A 17,774-nucleotide genomic window follows, 5' to 3' on the forward strand; every position below is an offset into this window, starting at 1 on the left:
CGCCGCTCTCTCCCTGTGCAGCCGAAACTCTCTCCCTGCGCAGCCGATGCTCTCTCCCTGCGCAGCCGCCGTTCTCTCCCTGCGCGTCCACCGCTCTCTCCCTGCGCACGCACCCTCTCTCCCTGCGCAGCCGATGCTCTCTCCCTGCGCAGCTGACGCTTTCTCCCTGCGCGCCCGCTGCTCTCTTCCTGCGCAGCCGACGCTGTCACGCTGTGCGTACGCCGCTCTCTCCCTGCGCTTCCGCCGCTCTCTCCCTGCGCAGCCGAAACTCTCCCTGCGCGGCCGACGCTCTCTCCTTGCGCAGCCGAAACTCTCTCCCTGCGCAGCCGACACTCTCTCCCTGCGCAGCCGACACTCTCTCCCTGCGCAGCTGACGTTCTCTCCCTGCGCGCCCGCCGTTCTCTCCCTGCGCAGCCAACGCTTTCTCCCTGCGCGTCCGCTGCTCTCTCCCTGCGCGCCCGACGCTCTCTCCCTGCACAGCCGCCGTTCTCTCCCAGCGCAGCCGACGCTCTCTCCCTGTGCGTCCGCCGCTCTCTCCCTGTGCATCCGCCGCTCTCTCCCTGCGCAGCCGACGCTTTCTCCCTGCGCGTCCGCTGCTCTCTCCCTGCGCGCCTGCTGTTCTCTCCCTGCGCAGCTGATGCGCTCTCCCTGCACAGCCAACACTCTCTCCCTGTGCATCCGTTGCTCTCTCCCTGCGCGCCAGCCGCTCTCTCCCTGCGCAGCCACCTCTCTCCCTGCGCCCGCCGCTCTCTCCCCATGTGCCCGCCGCTCTCCCTGCACCCGCTGCTCTCGCCCCATGTGCCTGCCGCTTTCTCCCTGCGCGCCCGTCGCTATCTCCCTGCGCCGTCGCTCTCTCCCTGCGAGCCCTCCGCTCTCTCCCTGCGCGTCTGCCACTCTCTCCCTGCTTGCCCGCCGTTCTCTCCCTGCACGTCTGACGCTCTCTCTTTGCGCAGCCGACTCTTTCTCCCTGCGCAGCCGACGCTCTCTCCCTGCGCGCCCGCCGCTCTCTCCCTGCGCAGCCGACGCACTCTCCCTGCGCAGCCGACGCTCTCTCCCTGTGCAGCCGACGCTCTCTCCCTACGCGCCCGCCGCTCTTTCCCTGCGCGCCCGACACTCTCTCCCTGCACAGCCGCCGTTCTCTCCCAGCGCAGCCGACGCTCTCTCCCTGTGCGTCCGCCGTTCTCTCCCTGTGCGTCCGCCGCTCTCTCCCTGCGCAGCCGACGCTTTCTCCCTGTGCTTCCGCTGCTCTCTCCCTGCGCGCTTGCCGTTCTCTCCCTGCGCAGCTGACGCGCTTTCCCTGCACAGCCGACACTCTCTCCCTGTGCATCCGTCGCTCTTTCCCTGCGCAGCCGATGCTCTCTCCCTGCGCAGACGCCATTCTCTCCCTGCGCGTCCGCCGCTCTCTCCCTGCGCACGCACCCTCTCTCCCTGCGCAGCCGACGCTCTCTCCCTGCGCAGCTGACGCTTTCTCCCTGCGCGCCCGCTGCTCTCTTCCTGCGCAGCCGACGCTGTCTCGCTGTGCGTACGCCGCTCTCTCCCTGCGCTTCCGCCACTTTCTCCCTGCGCTTCCGCCACTCTCTCCCTGCGCAGCCGAAACTCTCTCCCTGCGCAGCCGAAACTCTCTCCCTGCGCAGCCGAAACTCTCTCCCTGCGCAGCCGACGCTCTCTCCCTGCGCAGCCGACGCTCTCTCCCTGCGCGCCCGCCGTTCTCTCCCTGCGCAGCCAACGCTTTCTCCCTGCGCGTCCGCCGCTCTCTCCCTGCGCGCCCGACGCTCTCTCCCTGCACAGCCGCCGTTCTCTCCCAGCGCAGCCGACGCTCTCTCCCTGTGCATATGCTGTGCGTCCCTGTGCGTCCGTCTCGCTGTGCGTACGCCGCTCTCTCCCTACGCTTCCGCCGCTCTCTCCCTGCGCAGCCGAAACTCTCTCCCTGCGCAGCCGAAACTCTCTCCCTGCGCAGCCGACACTTTCTCCCTGCACAGCTGACACTCTCTCCCTGCGCGCCCGCCGTTCTCTCCCTGCGCAGCCAACGCTTTCTCCCTGCGCGTCCGCCGCTCTCTCCCTGCGCGCCCGACGCTCTCTCCCTGCACAGCCGCCGTTCTCTCCCAGCGCAGCCGACGCTCTCTCCCTGTGCGTCCGCCATTCTATCCCTGTGCATCCGCCGCTCTCTCACTGCGCAGCCGACGCTTTCTCCCTGCGCTTCCGCTGCTCTCTCCCTGCGCGTCTGCTGCTCTCTCCCTGCGCAGCTTACGCGCTCTCCCTGCACAGCCGACACTCTCTCCCTGTGCATCCGTTGCTCTCTCCCTGCGCGCCAGCCGCTCTCTCCCTGCGCAGCCACCTCTCTCCCTGCGCCCGCCGCTCTCTCCCCGTGTGTCCGCCGCTCTCCCTGCACCCGCTGCTCTCGCCCCGTGTGCCTGCCGCTTTCTCCCTGCGCGCCCGTCGCTATCTCCCTGCGCCGTCGCTCTCTCCCTGCGAGCCCGCCGCTCTCTCCATGCGCGTCTGCCACTCTCTCCCTGCTTGCCCGCCGTTCTCTCCCTGCACGTCTGACGCTCTCTCTTTGCGCAGCCGACTCTTTCTCCCTGCGAGTCCGCCGCTCTCTCCCTCTGGGCTCACCACTCTCTTTTTGCACGCCCGCCGCTCTCTCCCTGCGCTTCCGCAGTTCTCTCCTTGCGCGTCCACAGTTCTCTCTCTGTGCGTCCGCTGCTTTCTCCCTGCGCGCCAGCCGCTTTCTTCCTGCACAGCCGACGCTCTCTCGCTGTGCGTCCGCCGCTCTCTCCGTGCGCGTCTGCCACTCTCTCCCTGCTTGCTCGCCGTTTTCTCCCTGCGCGTCTGACGCTCTCTCCTTGCGCAGCCAACTCTTTCCTCCTGCGAGTCCGCCGCTCTCTCCCTGCGGGCCCGCCACTCTCTCTTTGCATGCCCACCGCTCTCTCCCTGTGCGTCTGCCGCTCTCTCCCTGCGCGCCCACCGTTCTCTCCCTGCGCGCCCGCCGTTCTCTCCCTGTGCGCCCACCGTTCTCTCCCTGCGCGCCCGCTGTTCTCTCCCTGCGCGCCCGCCGCTCTCTCCCTGCAAAGCCGACGCTCTCTCCCTGCGCAGCCGACGCTCTCTGATCAAGATCCCAGGATCACCAAAGTCCCCGCACTGTCCCTGTGAGGAACCCTGCAGCTGTGGGAGCAAAGAATGCAGGGGGTAAATGTGAGAGCGGTGCCGTGATGAGTGAGCTGCTCACCGTGTGTCCCAGAGAAGGAGCCTAAAGCCATGGCCCCACTATCACTATAAGGCCACGGCCCCATTATCACTATAAGGCCACGGCCCCATTATCACTATAAGGCCACGGCCCCATTATCACTATAAGGCCACGGCCCCATTATCACTATAAGGCCACGGCCCCATTATCACTATAAGGCCACGGCCCCATTATCACTATAAGGCCACGGCCCCATTATCACTATAAGGCCACAGCCCCACTATCACTATAAGGCCACGGCCCCATTATCACTATAAGGCCACGGCCCCATTATCACTATAAGGCCACGGCCCCATTATCACTATAAGGCCACGGCCCCATTATCACTATAAGGCCACGGCCCCATTATCACTATAAGGCCACGGCCCCACTATCACTATAAGGCCACGGCCCCACTATCACTATAAGGCCACGGCCCCATTATCACTATAAGGCCACGGCCCCATTATCACTATAAGGCCACGGCCCCATTATCACTATAAGGCCACGGCCCCATTATCACTATAAGGCCACGGCCCCATTATCACTATAAGGCCACGGCCCCATTATCACTATAAGGCCACGGCCCCATTATCACTATAAGGCCACGGCCCCACTATCACTATAAGGCCACGGCCCCATTATCACTATAAGGCCACGGCCCCACTATCACTATAAGGCCACGGCCCCACTATCACTATAAGGCCACGGCCCCACTATCACTATAAGGCCACGGCCCCACTATCACTATAAGGCCACGGCCCCATTATCACTATAAGGCCACGGCCCCACTATCACTATAAGGCCACGGCCCCACTATCACTATAAGGCCACGGCCCCACTATCACTATAAGGCCACGGCCCCACTATCACTATAAGGCCACGGCCCCACTATCACTATAAGGCCACGGTCCCACTATCAGTATTCGCTCAGTATTTTTTCATCAGGAGTGGGAACCAAAACCAGGTGAGGAACAATCAGAGAAAAGGTGTAATAGAAACAAGTCACCAATTCTGCATTTATCACCCACTACTGGTTTTGGCCCCCACTCCTGAGAAAAAATACTGACTGAATACTGATCAAATACTGATAGTGGGGCCGTGGCCTAATAATGATTTCTGTTGTCTGCAGGCGTCTGGTGGAGACCAGAATCTCCGAGATTCCCAGAGGAACATTTTCCAACATCCCCAACATCAGCAGAATGTAAGTATGGGGGTTCGGGCAAGCCAGGGATGAGCCCCCCAGTGCACTGACCGCCCCCACCTCACAATCTACAACTGGCAGGGGCATATTATTGCATATCACCCCCCATTATTACGCATCACCCCTCCCATTATTACCTGTCACCCCACACGCATTACTACGTGTCACCCCACAACCATTATTACGTGTCACCCTCCCCTATTATTACCCGTCACCCCCAGGGCTGCCACTAGGAATTTCAGGGTCCCATATTGGGAAAATTTTCGGGCCCCCTTGAGATTCCACCCAAGCTCCATCCCCGGCTGCGCCCCCACTTCTCAAACCCTCCACAGTCCCACTTCCCACTCTTGGAAAAAGAGAAACCAAAAAACTCCAGCTGGACCAATCTTCTAAAAGCAAGAGTTTTATTGGGTCATAGGAAAATGTATAAAAAGTCCATTGGGAGGGAACAGCAAACGCGTTTCGAACTATATGTTGTTAATCATTGCATGATGAAAAACCGCAGGGACCTGGCGTTATATGTCCAATCCTGCTGGACGCAGGTGCAAGGTAAACCAATCACAATAGACAAACATAACAGATTAAAAACGTATAGCATAACAAAACCATCGCATCAATGTGCTATATCCGAGAAAGAGGAATTATAGATCGAAAAAAACATAATCTAATACATATAGAAAAGCTCTCCAAAAATCTCCTTCATAGCGGTACATCAGGTCGTATGTGACGTTCATGCCGGCCGGTGCGCGTGCGTTCAATGTGTAGATCCACCAGCTTTCTCCTATGGTCGCCCCCCCTATATGGTTTTAAAACTTTCTCTATTCCAATTCATTTAAAGGCTGTAGTACCCCCATTATGACACATGGAAAATGTCTTGACGCCGCAGAACATTTAGTCGTCAGTTTATTGTGAGCGTCTGATAGATGTCGTCTGATGGGTTTTTAGGGGAGTACAAGTGCATCCTACATATTGGAGACAACACATACTGCATGAGATAATGTATAGAATGTAGGTAGAGTTGCAATTAATGAAATTCTTTATATTATATCTTAAATTAGTAGAGAAAGATGTGAAGGTGTTAGTGTTAGTTACACGGGTGCAACACGTGCAGATAGAACGACCGCATTTATAGAAACCGGCTGTGTGCAACCAAGTAGCAGAATTAACTCGATCTTCATTCAAATAAAGACTAGGGGACCAAAGACCACCCAAAGTAGGCGCTCTACGGGCTGTGATCTGATAGGTGTAGAGAGGCCGTCTCTCAATTTTGGATCTACATAGAGCATAGGTAAATATTTGTTCATTATATTTTTAATCATGGAAAATTGAGGACTATACTGGGAGACAAATGTAACGTGATTGGACTTCTGAATGGTATTGTTACATTTATTTCCGATCATATCCCGCCTGTCTTTTTTGCTGACAATATGATGCGCTCTGTTTAATATCCAGTCAGGGTATAGTCTCGCTGTTAGTCTATTCGTGACCTTCTTTGCCTCTATTATATATTGTTGTGCATTGCTAGTATTTCTCCCCCACTGGTATATTAATTATGGTTTTTTTATTATGACAGGAAGAGGCTAATAAAGTAGAATTAGTGGATAAACTTTTCCTGTAGGGTGTAATAACTACTGTATTATCAACCAAACTCAATGTAACATCCAAAAAATCAATGGATTTATATTGTAAATTATGGGTAAAAATAAGATTCATGGAATTGTCAGCAATGTATTTCAGAAAATCATCCGCTTCCATCCTTGTCCCATCCCATATCAGGAGCAGGTCGTCTATATAGCGGCCATACCACCTGATATGGGAGGAGAAACAACTAGAATCAGAAAAGATGAATTGTTTTTCCCAAAAAGCCATAAATATATTGGCTATGGATGGCGAGAAACCCGTCCCCATCGACGCTCCACATCTCTGCAGAAAGAACTTACCATTGAGAGAAAAATAATTATGGCTAAGTAGGAATTCTACAGAAAGAATAAGAAATTGTTGCAAATCTTCATGATAAGCGCTATATGTATTCAAATGGTATGATAAAATAGACATCATCAAAGTGTGGGGTATACATGGGTAGAGTCTATGCAAGCCACAAAGAGGATTCACCCCACTTAGTTTCATCAAGAGATGCTATAAGATGCTTTGTGTCCTGAATGTAGCCGGGTAATTGCTGAACTAAGGATTGTAAGAATGTATCAACCCACATACTCGGTTTTTCATTTAAACTACCGATGCCTGCTACTATTGGGCGTAAGGGGGAGGAAAAGTCCCGTTGTGTATTTTAGGAAGGGAATGATATATAGGAGTAATGGGACATTTAACTAATACCCTTAGTTCCCACACTTTGATGATGTCTATTTTATCATACCATTTGAATACATACAGTGCTGGCCAAAAGTATTAGCACCCCTGCTATTCTGTCAGATAATACTCAGCTTCTTCCTGAAAATGATTGCAATCACAAATTCTTTGGTCTTATTCTCTTCATTTAATTTGCTTGCAAGGAAAAAACACAAAAGAGAATGAAGCAAAAATCAAATCATTGATCATTTCACACAAAACTCCAAAAATGGGCCGGACAAAAGTATTGGCACCCTCAGCCTAATACTTGGTTGCACAACCTTTAGCCAAAATAACTGCGAACAACCGCTTCCGGTAACCATCAATGAGTTTCTTACAATGCTCTGCTGGAATTGTAGACCATTCTTCTTTGGCAAACTGCTCCAGGTCCCTGATATTTGAAGGGGGCCTTCTCCAAACGGCCATTTTGAGATCTCTCCACAGGTGTTCTATGGGATTCAGGTCTGGACTCATTGCTGGCCACCTTAGAAGTCTCCAGTGCTTTCTCTCAAACCATTTTATAGTGCTTTTGGAAGTGTGTTTTGGGTCATTGTCCTGCTGGAAGACCCATGACCTCTGAGGGAGACCCAGCTTTCTCACACTGGGCCCTACATTATGCTGCAAAATTTGTTGGTAGTCTTCAGACTTCATAATGCCATGCACACGGTCAAGCAGTCCAGTGCCAGAGGCAGCAAAGCAACCCCAAAACATCAGGAAGCCTCCGCCATGTTTGACTGTAGGGACCGTGTTCTTTTCTTTGAATGCCTCTTTTTTTTTCCTGTACACTCTATGTTGATGCTTTTTCCCATCTACTTTTGTCTCATCTGACCAGAGAACATTCTTCCAAAACGTTTTAGGCTTTCTCAGGTAAGTTTTGGTAAACTCCAGCCTGGCTTTTTTATGTCTCGGGGTAAGAAGTGGGGTCTTCCTGGGTATCCTACCATACAGTCCCTTTTCATTCAGACGCTGACGGATAGTACGGGTTGACACTGTTGTACCCTCGGACTGCAGGGCAGCTTGAACTTGTTTGGATGTTAGTCGAGGTTCTTTATCCACCATCCGCACAATCTTGCATTGAAATCTCTCGTCAATTTTTCTTTTCCGTCCACATCTAGGGAGGTTAGCCACAGTGCCATGGGCTTTACACTTCTTGATGACACTGCGCACGGAAGACACAGGAACATTCAGGTCTTTGGAGATGGACTTGTAGCCTTGAGATTGCTCATGCTTCCTCACAATGTGGTTTCTCAAGTCCTCAGACAGTTCTTTGGTCTTCTTTCTTTTCTCCATGCTCAATGTGGTACACACAAGGACACAGGACAGAGGTTGAGTCAACTTTAATCCATGTTAACTGGCTGCAAGTGTGATTTAGTTATTGCCAACACCTGTTAGGTGCCACAGGTAAGTTACAGGTGCTGTTAATTACACCAATTAGAGAAGCATCACATGATTTTTCAAAGGGTGCCAATACTTTTGTCCACCCCCTTTTTTAGGTTTAGTGTGGAATTATATCCAATTTGGCTTTAGGACAATTCTTTTTGTGTTTTTTTCATTAAAGACAAATTAAATGAAGATAATAATACCAAAGAATTTGTGATTGCAATCATTTTCAGGAAGAAACTGAGTATTATCTGACAGCATTGCAGGGGTGCCAATACTTTTGGCCAGCACTGTATAGCGCTTATCATGAAGATTTGCAACAATTTCTTATTCTTTCTGTAGAATTCCTACTTAGCCATAATTATTTTTCTCTCAATGGTAAGTTCTTTCTGCAGAGATGTGGAGCGTCGATGGGGACGGGTTTCTCGCCATCCATAGCCAATATATTTATGGCTTTTTGGGAAAAACAATTCATCTTTTCTGATTCTAGTCGTTTCTCCTCCCATATCAGGTGGTATGGCCGCTATATAGATGACCTGCTCCTGATATGGGATGGGACAAGGATGGAAGCGGATGATTTTCTGAAATACATTGCTGACAATTCCATGAATCTTATTTTTACCCATAATTTACAATATAAATCCATTGATTTTTTGGATGTTACATTGAGTTTGGTTGATAATACAGTAGTTATTACACCCTACAGGAAAAGTTTATCCACTAATTCTACTTTATTAGCCTCTTCCTGTCATAATAAAAAAACCATAATTAATATACCAGTGGGGGAGAAATACTAGCAATGCACAACAATATATAATAGAGGCAAAGAAGGTCACGAATAGACTAACAGCGAGACTATACCCTGACTGGATATTAAACAGAGCGCATCATATTGTCAGCAAAAAAGACAGGCGGGATATGATCGGAAATAAATGTAACAATACCATTCAGAAGTCCAATCACGTTACATTTGTCTCCCAGTATAGTCCTCAATTTTCCATGATTAAAAATATAATGAACAAATATTTACCTATGCTCTATGTAGATCCAAAATTGAGAGACGTCCTCTCTACACCTATCAGATCACAGCCCGTAGAGCGCCTACTTTGGGTGGTCTTTGGTCCCCTAGTCTTTATTTGAATGAAGATCGAGTTAATTCTGCTACTTGGTTGCACACAGCCGGTTTCTATAAATGCGGTCGTTCTATCTGCACGTGTTGCACCCGTGTAACTAACACTAACACCTTCACATCTTTCTCTACTAATTTAAGATATAATATAAAGAATTTCATTAATTGCAACTCTACCTACATTCTATACATTATCTCATGCAGTATGTGTTGTCTCCAATATGTAGGATGCACTTGTACTCCCCTAAAAACCCATCAGACGACATCTATCAGACGCTCACAATAAACTGACGACTAAATGTTCTGCGGCGTCAAGACATTTTCCATGTGTCATAATGGGGGTACTACAGCCTTTAAATGAATTGGAATAGAGAAAGTTTTAAAACCATATAGGGGGGGCGACCATAGGAGAAAGCTGGTGGATCTACACATTGAACGCACGCGCACCGGCCGGCATGAACGTCACATACGACCTGATGTACCGCTATGAAGGAGATTTTTGGAGAGCTTTTCTATATGTATTAGATTATGTTTTTTTCGATCTATAATTCCTCTTTCTCGGATATAGCACATTGATGCGATGGTTTTGTTATGCTATACGTTTTTAATCTGTTATGTTTGTCTATTGTGATTGGTTTACCTTGCACCTGCGTCCAGCAGGATTGGACATATAACGCCAGGTCCCTGCGGTTTTTCATCATGCAATGATTAACAACATATAGTTCGAAACGCGTTTGCTGTTCCCTCCCAATGGACTTTTTATACATTTTCCTATGACCCAATAAAACTCTTGCTTTTAGAAGATTGGTCCAGCTGGAGTTTTTTGGTTTCTCATATGTGCGCCCGGTTGCGCTGCTGGCTCCGTGCTGTGATCTAGGTGGGTGAGCTGATTTCCCCTTTTTTCTCTCTCCACGTCTGCACCACGTCCTCACCTATCACACATTAACAGTTCCCATCGAACTATGTCACATACATACCCAGCAGCTTTTGTTTTGACCAAAAGATTTTTTAAGCCGCCACCACAAGGTAGACTCTTCTGGCCAGGCTCTACTCTAACCTATTAAACATTTCTTAAAATATCCAATACTCTTTTTAGGTATATTTTTATTTATTTTTCTTTAAGGGAATGGGTCACATACATTTTTTAAAATTACTAATAATATCACATACTAGGGACAAATACTGTCACACCATGGCCGGATCACATATTACCACCACATAGTGACCAGATAATACCACATACAAGTAACAAATACCGCCACACCATGACCAGACCACATATTACCATTAGTGATGAGCGAGTATGTAATGTTAACCTTTTCAGCGAGCATGCTCAGGTGCTCGCCGAGTATCTTCAGCGTGCTCGGGTGTTATGTTTTAGTCGCGCTGTTGCATGATTTGCGACTGTTTGACATCTTTAATACATGTGAGGAATGTCTAAGAAATAGGCATTCCTCACATGTATTAAAGCTGTCAAACAGTCGCAAATCATGCGCACAGAGTGACTCAAACATAACATCTGAGCATGCTGAAGATACTCGGGAAACACCTGAGCATGTTCGTAAATCTCGAGTAACGAGCATGCTCGCTCATCACTAATTAACATCACATAGTGACCGAATAATACCACATACAAGGGATACCTCCCCACCATGGCCGGACCAAATATTACTACCACATAGTGACCGAATTACACCACATACAAGGAACAAATACCACCACACCATGACCAGACCACATATTACCATCACATAGTAACCAGATAATACCACAGACAAGGAACAAATACCACCACACCATGACTAGATCACATATTACCAGCACATAGTGACCGAATAATATCACTTACAAGGAACAAATACCGCAACACAATGACTAGATCACATATTACCACCACATAGTGACCGAATAATACCAAATACAAGGAACATATACCGTCACACTATTACCGACAACATAATACCACCACATAGTGACTGAATATTACCAAATACAAGGGCCACACCATGTACTGCCACACCATGACCAGACCATATATTGACCGAATACTACAATACTGATCATTAATAAAAAAAACACAATACTAATATTACCATAAGTACCATTATACACAGGAGCACTGTACATAGTATACAGCGTATAGTGTCAGTGTACAGGTAATACAATGCTCACTAGTGACATTATACACAGAAGCTCTGTATATAGTGTACAAATAATACAGGGATCACCAGTGACATTATAAACAGGAGCTCTGCATAAAGTGTCAGTGTACAGGTAATACAGTGACCACCAGTGACATTATACACAGGAGCTCTGTATATAATGTATAGTGTACAGGTAATACAGGGATCACCAGTGACATTATACACAGGAGCTCTGTGTATAGTGTACAGATAATACAGTGATCACCAGTGACATTATACACAGGAGCCCTGTATATAGTGTACAGGTAATACAGGGATCACCAGTGACATTATACACAGGAGCTCTGTATATAGTGTATAGTGTACAGATAATACAGTGATCACCAGTGACATTATACACAGGAGCCCTGTATATAGTGTACAGGTAATACAGGGATCACCAGTGACATTATACACAGGAGCTCTGTATATAGTGTATAGTGTACAGGTAATACAGTGATCACCAGTGACATTATACACAGAAGCTCTGTATATAGTGTACAGGTAATACAGGGATCACCAGTGACATTATACACAGGAGCTCTGTATATAGTGTATAGTGTACAGGTAATACAGTGATCACCAGTGACATTATACACAGAATCTCTGTATATAGTGTACAGGTAATACAGTGATCACCAGTGACATTATACACAGGAGCTCTGTATATAGTGTATAGTGTACAGGTAATACAGTGATCACCAGTGACATTATACACAGGAGCTCTGTATATAGTGTACAGGTAATACAGTGACCACCAGTGACTTTATACACAGGAGCTCTGTATATAGTGTACAGGTAATACAAGGATCACCAGTGACATTATACACAGGAGCTATGTATATAGTGTCAGTGTACAAGTAATACAGGGATCACCAGTGACATTATACACAGGAGCTCTGTATATAGTGTATCGTGTACAGGTAATACAGGGATCACCAGTGACATTATACACAGGAGCTCTGTATATAGTGTCAGTGTACAGGTAATACAGGAATCACCAGTGACATTATACACAGGAGCTCTGTATATAGTGTAAGTGTACAGGTAACACAGGGATCACCAGTGACATTATACACAGGAGCTCTGTATATAGTGTCAGTGTACAGGTAATACAGGGATCACCAGTGACCTTATACACAGGAGCTCTGTATATAGTGTATAGGTAATACAGGGATCACCAGTGACATTATACACAGGAGCTCTGTATATAGTGTCAGTGCACAGGTAATACAGTGATCACCAGTGACATTATACACAGGAGCTCTGTATATAGTGTCAGTGTACAGGTAATACAGGGATCACCAGTGACATTATACACAGGAGCTCTGTATATAGTGTCAGTGTACAGGTAATACAGGGATCACCAGTGACATTATACACAGGAGCTCTGTATATAGTGTATAGTGTACAGGTAATACAGGGATCACCAGTGACATTATACACAGGAGCTCTGTATATAGTGTATAGTGTACAGGTAATACAGGGATCACCAGTGACATTATACACAGGAGCTCTGTATATAGTGTCAGTGTACAGGTAATACAGCGATCACCAGTGACATTATACACAGGAGCCCTGTATATAGTGTACAGGTAATACAGGGATCACCAGTGACCTTATACACAGAAGCTCTGTATATAGTGTACAGGTAATACAGTGACCACCAGTGACGTTATACACAGGAGCTCTGCATATAGTGTATAGTGTACAGGTAATACAGTGATCACAAGTGAAATTATAAACAGAAGCTCTGTATATAGTGTATAGTGTGCAGGTAATACAGGGATCACCAGTGACATTATACACAGGAGCTCTGTGTATAGTGTATAGTGTACAGGTAATACAGTGATCACCAGTGACATTATACACAGGAGCTCTGTATATAGTGTCAGTGTACAGGTAATACAGTGATCACCAGTGACATTATACACAGGAGCTCTGTATATAGTGTATAGTGTACAGGTAATACAGGAATTACCAGTGGCATTATACACAGGAGATCTGTACATAGTACAGTGTATAGTGTCAGTGTACAGACTACACTGACTCACCGGTGACGTCTCTAGTTGAAGTCCTTCATCTTCGCTTTTCTCCTTCATCCAGCACAGACCGCCATCACTTCTTCCAGCCAGTACTTGTCTCTGCAGATAATAACACAGTTATCTAGAGAAGCTTCCCCAACTTCTACACTACACAGCTGAATACAGATGTGTACCCACCATTAATATATAATTATTTATTATGCAGCCCACCATTCCAAATATAAATTATAATCCATCACTGCGCCCCCACTAACTGTAAATAGCCACTTTCCCCACCTAATAAATATATAAATTAATTAGAACTTGTACTCTTTCCCCCAATTCATTACCAGTCATACTCCGTCATCCTCAATGCCCCCCACTCTCCCGATTCATTATATTTACATGCCCCCTCCGCCCCAATTCATTTTGTCATGTCCTCTCTCTCTCACACCCCCACTGCATCATTATTTACTCTCCCACCCTCATTTCATTATCATTTGCTCTCCCCACACCTATGCTCAATTCATCATTATTTGCGCTACCCCACCCTAAATTCATTATTTGCTCTCCCCACCCCCCACTCACAGTTCATCATATGCTCTGCCCACCCCACACTCACAGTTCATCATTTGCTCTCCTCACCCCCCACTCACAGTTCATCATGTGATCTCTTCACCCCCCACTCACAGTTCACCATGTGCTCTCCTCACCTCCCAGTCACAGTTCATCATGTGCTCTCCCCACCCCCTACTCACAGTTCATCTTGTGCTCTCCCCACCCCCCCACTGCCAGTTCATCATGTGCACTCCCCACCCCCCACTCCCAGTTCATCATGTGCTCTCCCCACCCCCCACTCCCAGTTCATCATGTGCTCTCCCCACCCCCCACTCACAGTTCATCATGTGCTCTCCTCACCCCCCACTCACAGTTCATCATGTGCTCTCCCCACCTCCCGATTCATCATGTGCTTTCCCCACTCCTCACTCACAGTTCATGTGGTCTCCTCACTCTCCACTCCCAGTTCATCATATTCTCTGCCCACTCCCCAATCCCTGGTCATCATGTGCTCTTCCCACCCCCTATTCACAGTTCATCATGTGCTCTCCTCACCCCCCCACTCCCAGTTCATCATGTGCTCTCCCCACCCCCTACTCACAGTTCATCATGTGCTCTCCTCATGTTAGAACTCTCCTGTTAGGTTTTTTCTATCTTGCTGGTCACATGACCTTTTTTGCCTATTTAATCCTGCTCCGCCCTCCTGGCCATGCTGGACTTCATTGTAATTTCTACTCTTAAGTTAGCCTGGTGCTTAGTTACCTTTCTCAGTCAGTTTAGCTAGGTCTTCGGACCTTTATGTTCTATTTTGTGTGTTTGTCTTTTACTGCTACAATTTCTGCTAGGAGGTGTCCAACTTTATCCCAGTCCCTAGTTCTTGTAGGGATCCCTCCCTTGCATCTATAGGTCTTCGTACAGACTAGCTGAGGACTTTAGCGGGTCTGATCGCAGGATCAGGTTCCCCGTTACATCGTAGGGATCTAGCTTAGTTCTACTGTAGGGACAGATCTCCTTTCTTTCCTTAGTGCTTGTAGCAGATCATAACAGTAAGTCCAGCCCAAAAATATCTCTAAGGAAAGACTTCCAGTTTCCATCATGGTGTCGGTTCAGGATTTGGCTCAACGCCTGCAGGGACTCTCTCTGGAGGTGGCCGAGCTCCAACAACACGTGAGTAGCTGTTCTGGAGCACATTTTGTGGAGCCAAAGGTACGTTTGCCTGATTTATTTTTTGGTGATCAAGAAGAATTTTTTTCCTTTAAAAATGCTTGTTTATTGTATTTTCGTTTGAGACCCAGATCCTCTGGTGATGAATCACAGCGCATAGGGTTCATAATGTCACTTTTGCGCAAAGAACCTCAGGGTTGGGCCTTTTCTCTCCAACCTAGTGATCCATGCTTTAGATCAGTGGATAGTTTTTTTCTGCTTTGGGTTTGTTGTACGATGATCCTGATCGTGTCTCATCAGCTGAGACTGAATTGAGACGTTTGAGGCAGGGATCAGGTAATGTGGAAAAATATTGTTCTCACTTCCGTCGGTGGTCTGCCCAGGTGAGGTGGAACGATTCAGCTTTGAAAAGTTTGTTTCTTGCGGGGCTAGGTGAAAGGGTTAAGGATTTGCTGATTGCTTATCCCACACCTGGAAACTTGCAGGAGGCAATGCAATTAGCTATACGGGTGGACAGGAGACTGCGTGCAAGGGTTAATGAGAGTAAATCCTCTGCCATGTCAGCTCCGAGTCTTGAGAGGGTCTGTACTGACTTTGGAGAGCCGATGGAGATTGGAGCGATGGCACCCCGCTCTCAGGAAAAAGATCGCAGATCTTCTGAAGGTTTGTGCTTTTATTGCGGGAAATCTGACCATTTTATTAAGAACTGTGTGCTTCGTATGAACAAAGAAAAAAAAAAAGGTCAGTTACGCCCGTATTGCCTGTTTAAATACTAAGGGGGTATTTCTTTCTGCTACTACTGCTGCTCGGGAAGAATTAATTGAATTTCGGATATTTGTGGATTGTGGTTCTACTCTGAATGTGATTGATGGGGGATTCTTGGAAAAACTTAAATTAAAACCCAAACCTTTGTCATCCCCTTTTGCTGTGGTTTCTGTCGATGGCTCTCCCTTGAAGAGTGTTACTCACAAGGTCTGTGAATTTCCCCTCACTATTAATGGTATTCACCAAGAAAATTTGGATTTGGTGGTATTAAATAATTAGCCTTCTCCAGTAATATTGGGGTTACCCTGGTTAAAATTGCACAATCCTGTACTGGATTGGTCTACCAATGAAATTAAGTCCTGGAGCCCTAAGTTACATACATAGTTACATAGTTTATAAGGCGGAAAAAAGACAAGCGTCCATCCAGTTCAGCCTATTTCTTGTGCACTGCAGCTATTCCGCAGCGTTGATCCAGGGGAAGGCAAAAAAAAACCATGCGGTATAGGCCAATTTACATCATTGAGGAAAAATTCACTTCCCGACACCAATCTGGCAGTCAGATTAAATCCCTGGATTAATTAACTATCACTAAGCATAAGATGTAATTTTATTGTTCTCAAGAAAGGCGTCCAGGCCTCTCTTGAACTCATTAAGTGAGTTGGACATCACTTAACATCAAGTGTTATGACAAGTGTTGTAATGGATGTATTGCTGCGGTGGAAAAAGGGGAATTACCTGTTCCTATTCAGGATTTTTGGAGAGTTTTTTCTGAGAAGGAATCGCAGGTTTTGCCTCCCCATAGAGACTATGATTGTTCTATTGAATTTGTCCCTGGAGCGACTCTTCCTAAGAGTCGTTTATTTAACCTTACTATTCCTGAGAGGAAGGCTTTGGAGGAATACATACAGACAAGCTTGGCCGCCGGTCACATTAGGCCTTCCAAGTCTCCTGTGGCGGTTGGATTTTTTTTGTTAAAAAAAAGGACGGCGGTTTACGTCCATGTCTGGATTTTCGTGAGATTAATAAAATTACTGTACGCAATCCTTACCCACTGCCATTGATTCCTGATCTGTTTAACCAGTTAGTGGGGGCCAAGTGGTTCTCTAAAATTGATCTCCGGGGGGCATACAATCTGTTGCGCATGAAGGAGGGTGATGAATGGAAGACTGCTTTTAACACTCCTGTGGGTCATTTTGAGAATCTGGTTATGCCTTTTGGTCTTACTAATGCTCCTGCATTTTTTCAGAATCTGATTAATGACATCCTTAGACCTTTGATCAGCAAAAATGTGGTTGTGTATTTGGATGACATTCTGATTTATTCGCCAGATCTGGAGTCTCATTGGCGGAGCGTGCGTGAGGTATTACAGTTATTAATGGACAATTCGCTTTTTGCTAAGCTGGAGAAATGTGAGTTCGCTGTACAGAGAATTAGTTTTTTGGGCTACATTATCTCCAGTGAAGGTTTTGAGATGGATCCGGTTAAGGTTCAGGCTGTGCAGGAATGGCCTAGGCCTATTGGTTTGAAATTGATACAGAGGTTTTTAGGTTTCGCCAATTATTACAGAAAATTCATAAAAAATTTTTCTAGTATTGTTAAACCTCTGACTGATCTCACCAGGAAAGGTGCTGATGCGGTTCAGTGGTCTTCTGAGGCCATTGAAGCTTTTGTGTATCTCAAGGAGAGGTTCACCTCTGCTCCCATCCTTATGCAGCCTGATGTTACTAGGCCGTTTTTGGTTGAGGTTGATGCTTCCTCTGTGGGGGTTGGCGCAGTATTGTCTCAGGATAACGGGGATGGA

At 47.3% G+C, this 17,774-nt stretch overlaps 1 protein-coding gene across 2 annotated transcripts in view; it reads left to right on the forward strand.

Annotated features, from left to right (window-relative positions):
- The window catches only part of TSHR (thyroid stimulating hormone receptor), a 408,340-nt gene that overhangs the window by 233,039 nt on the left and 157,527 nt on the right, over positions 1-17,774 (forward strand). For both annotated transcript variants that reach the window (XM_073637466.1, XM_073637467.1), the window contains exon 3: positions 4,353-4,424. In XM_073637466.1, coding sequence (XP_073493567.1) covers positions 4,353-4,424 — 72 coding nt within the window. The remainder of the gene's footprint in view (positions 1-4,352; positions 4,425-17,774) is intronic.

The sequence above is a fragment of the Phyllobates terribilis genome, unplaced genomic scaffold, assembly GCF_046119375.1.
Source record: "Phyllobates terribilis strain yellow unplaced genomic scaffold, ASM4611937v1 Scaffold_7__3_contigs__length_470593459, whole genome shotgun sequence".
NCBI classification, from domain to species: domain Eukaryota; kingdom Metazoa; phylum Chordata; class Amphibia; order Anura; family Dendrobatidae; genus Phyllobates; species Phyllobates terribilis.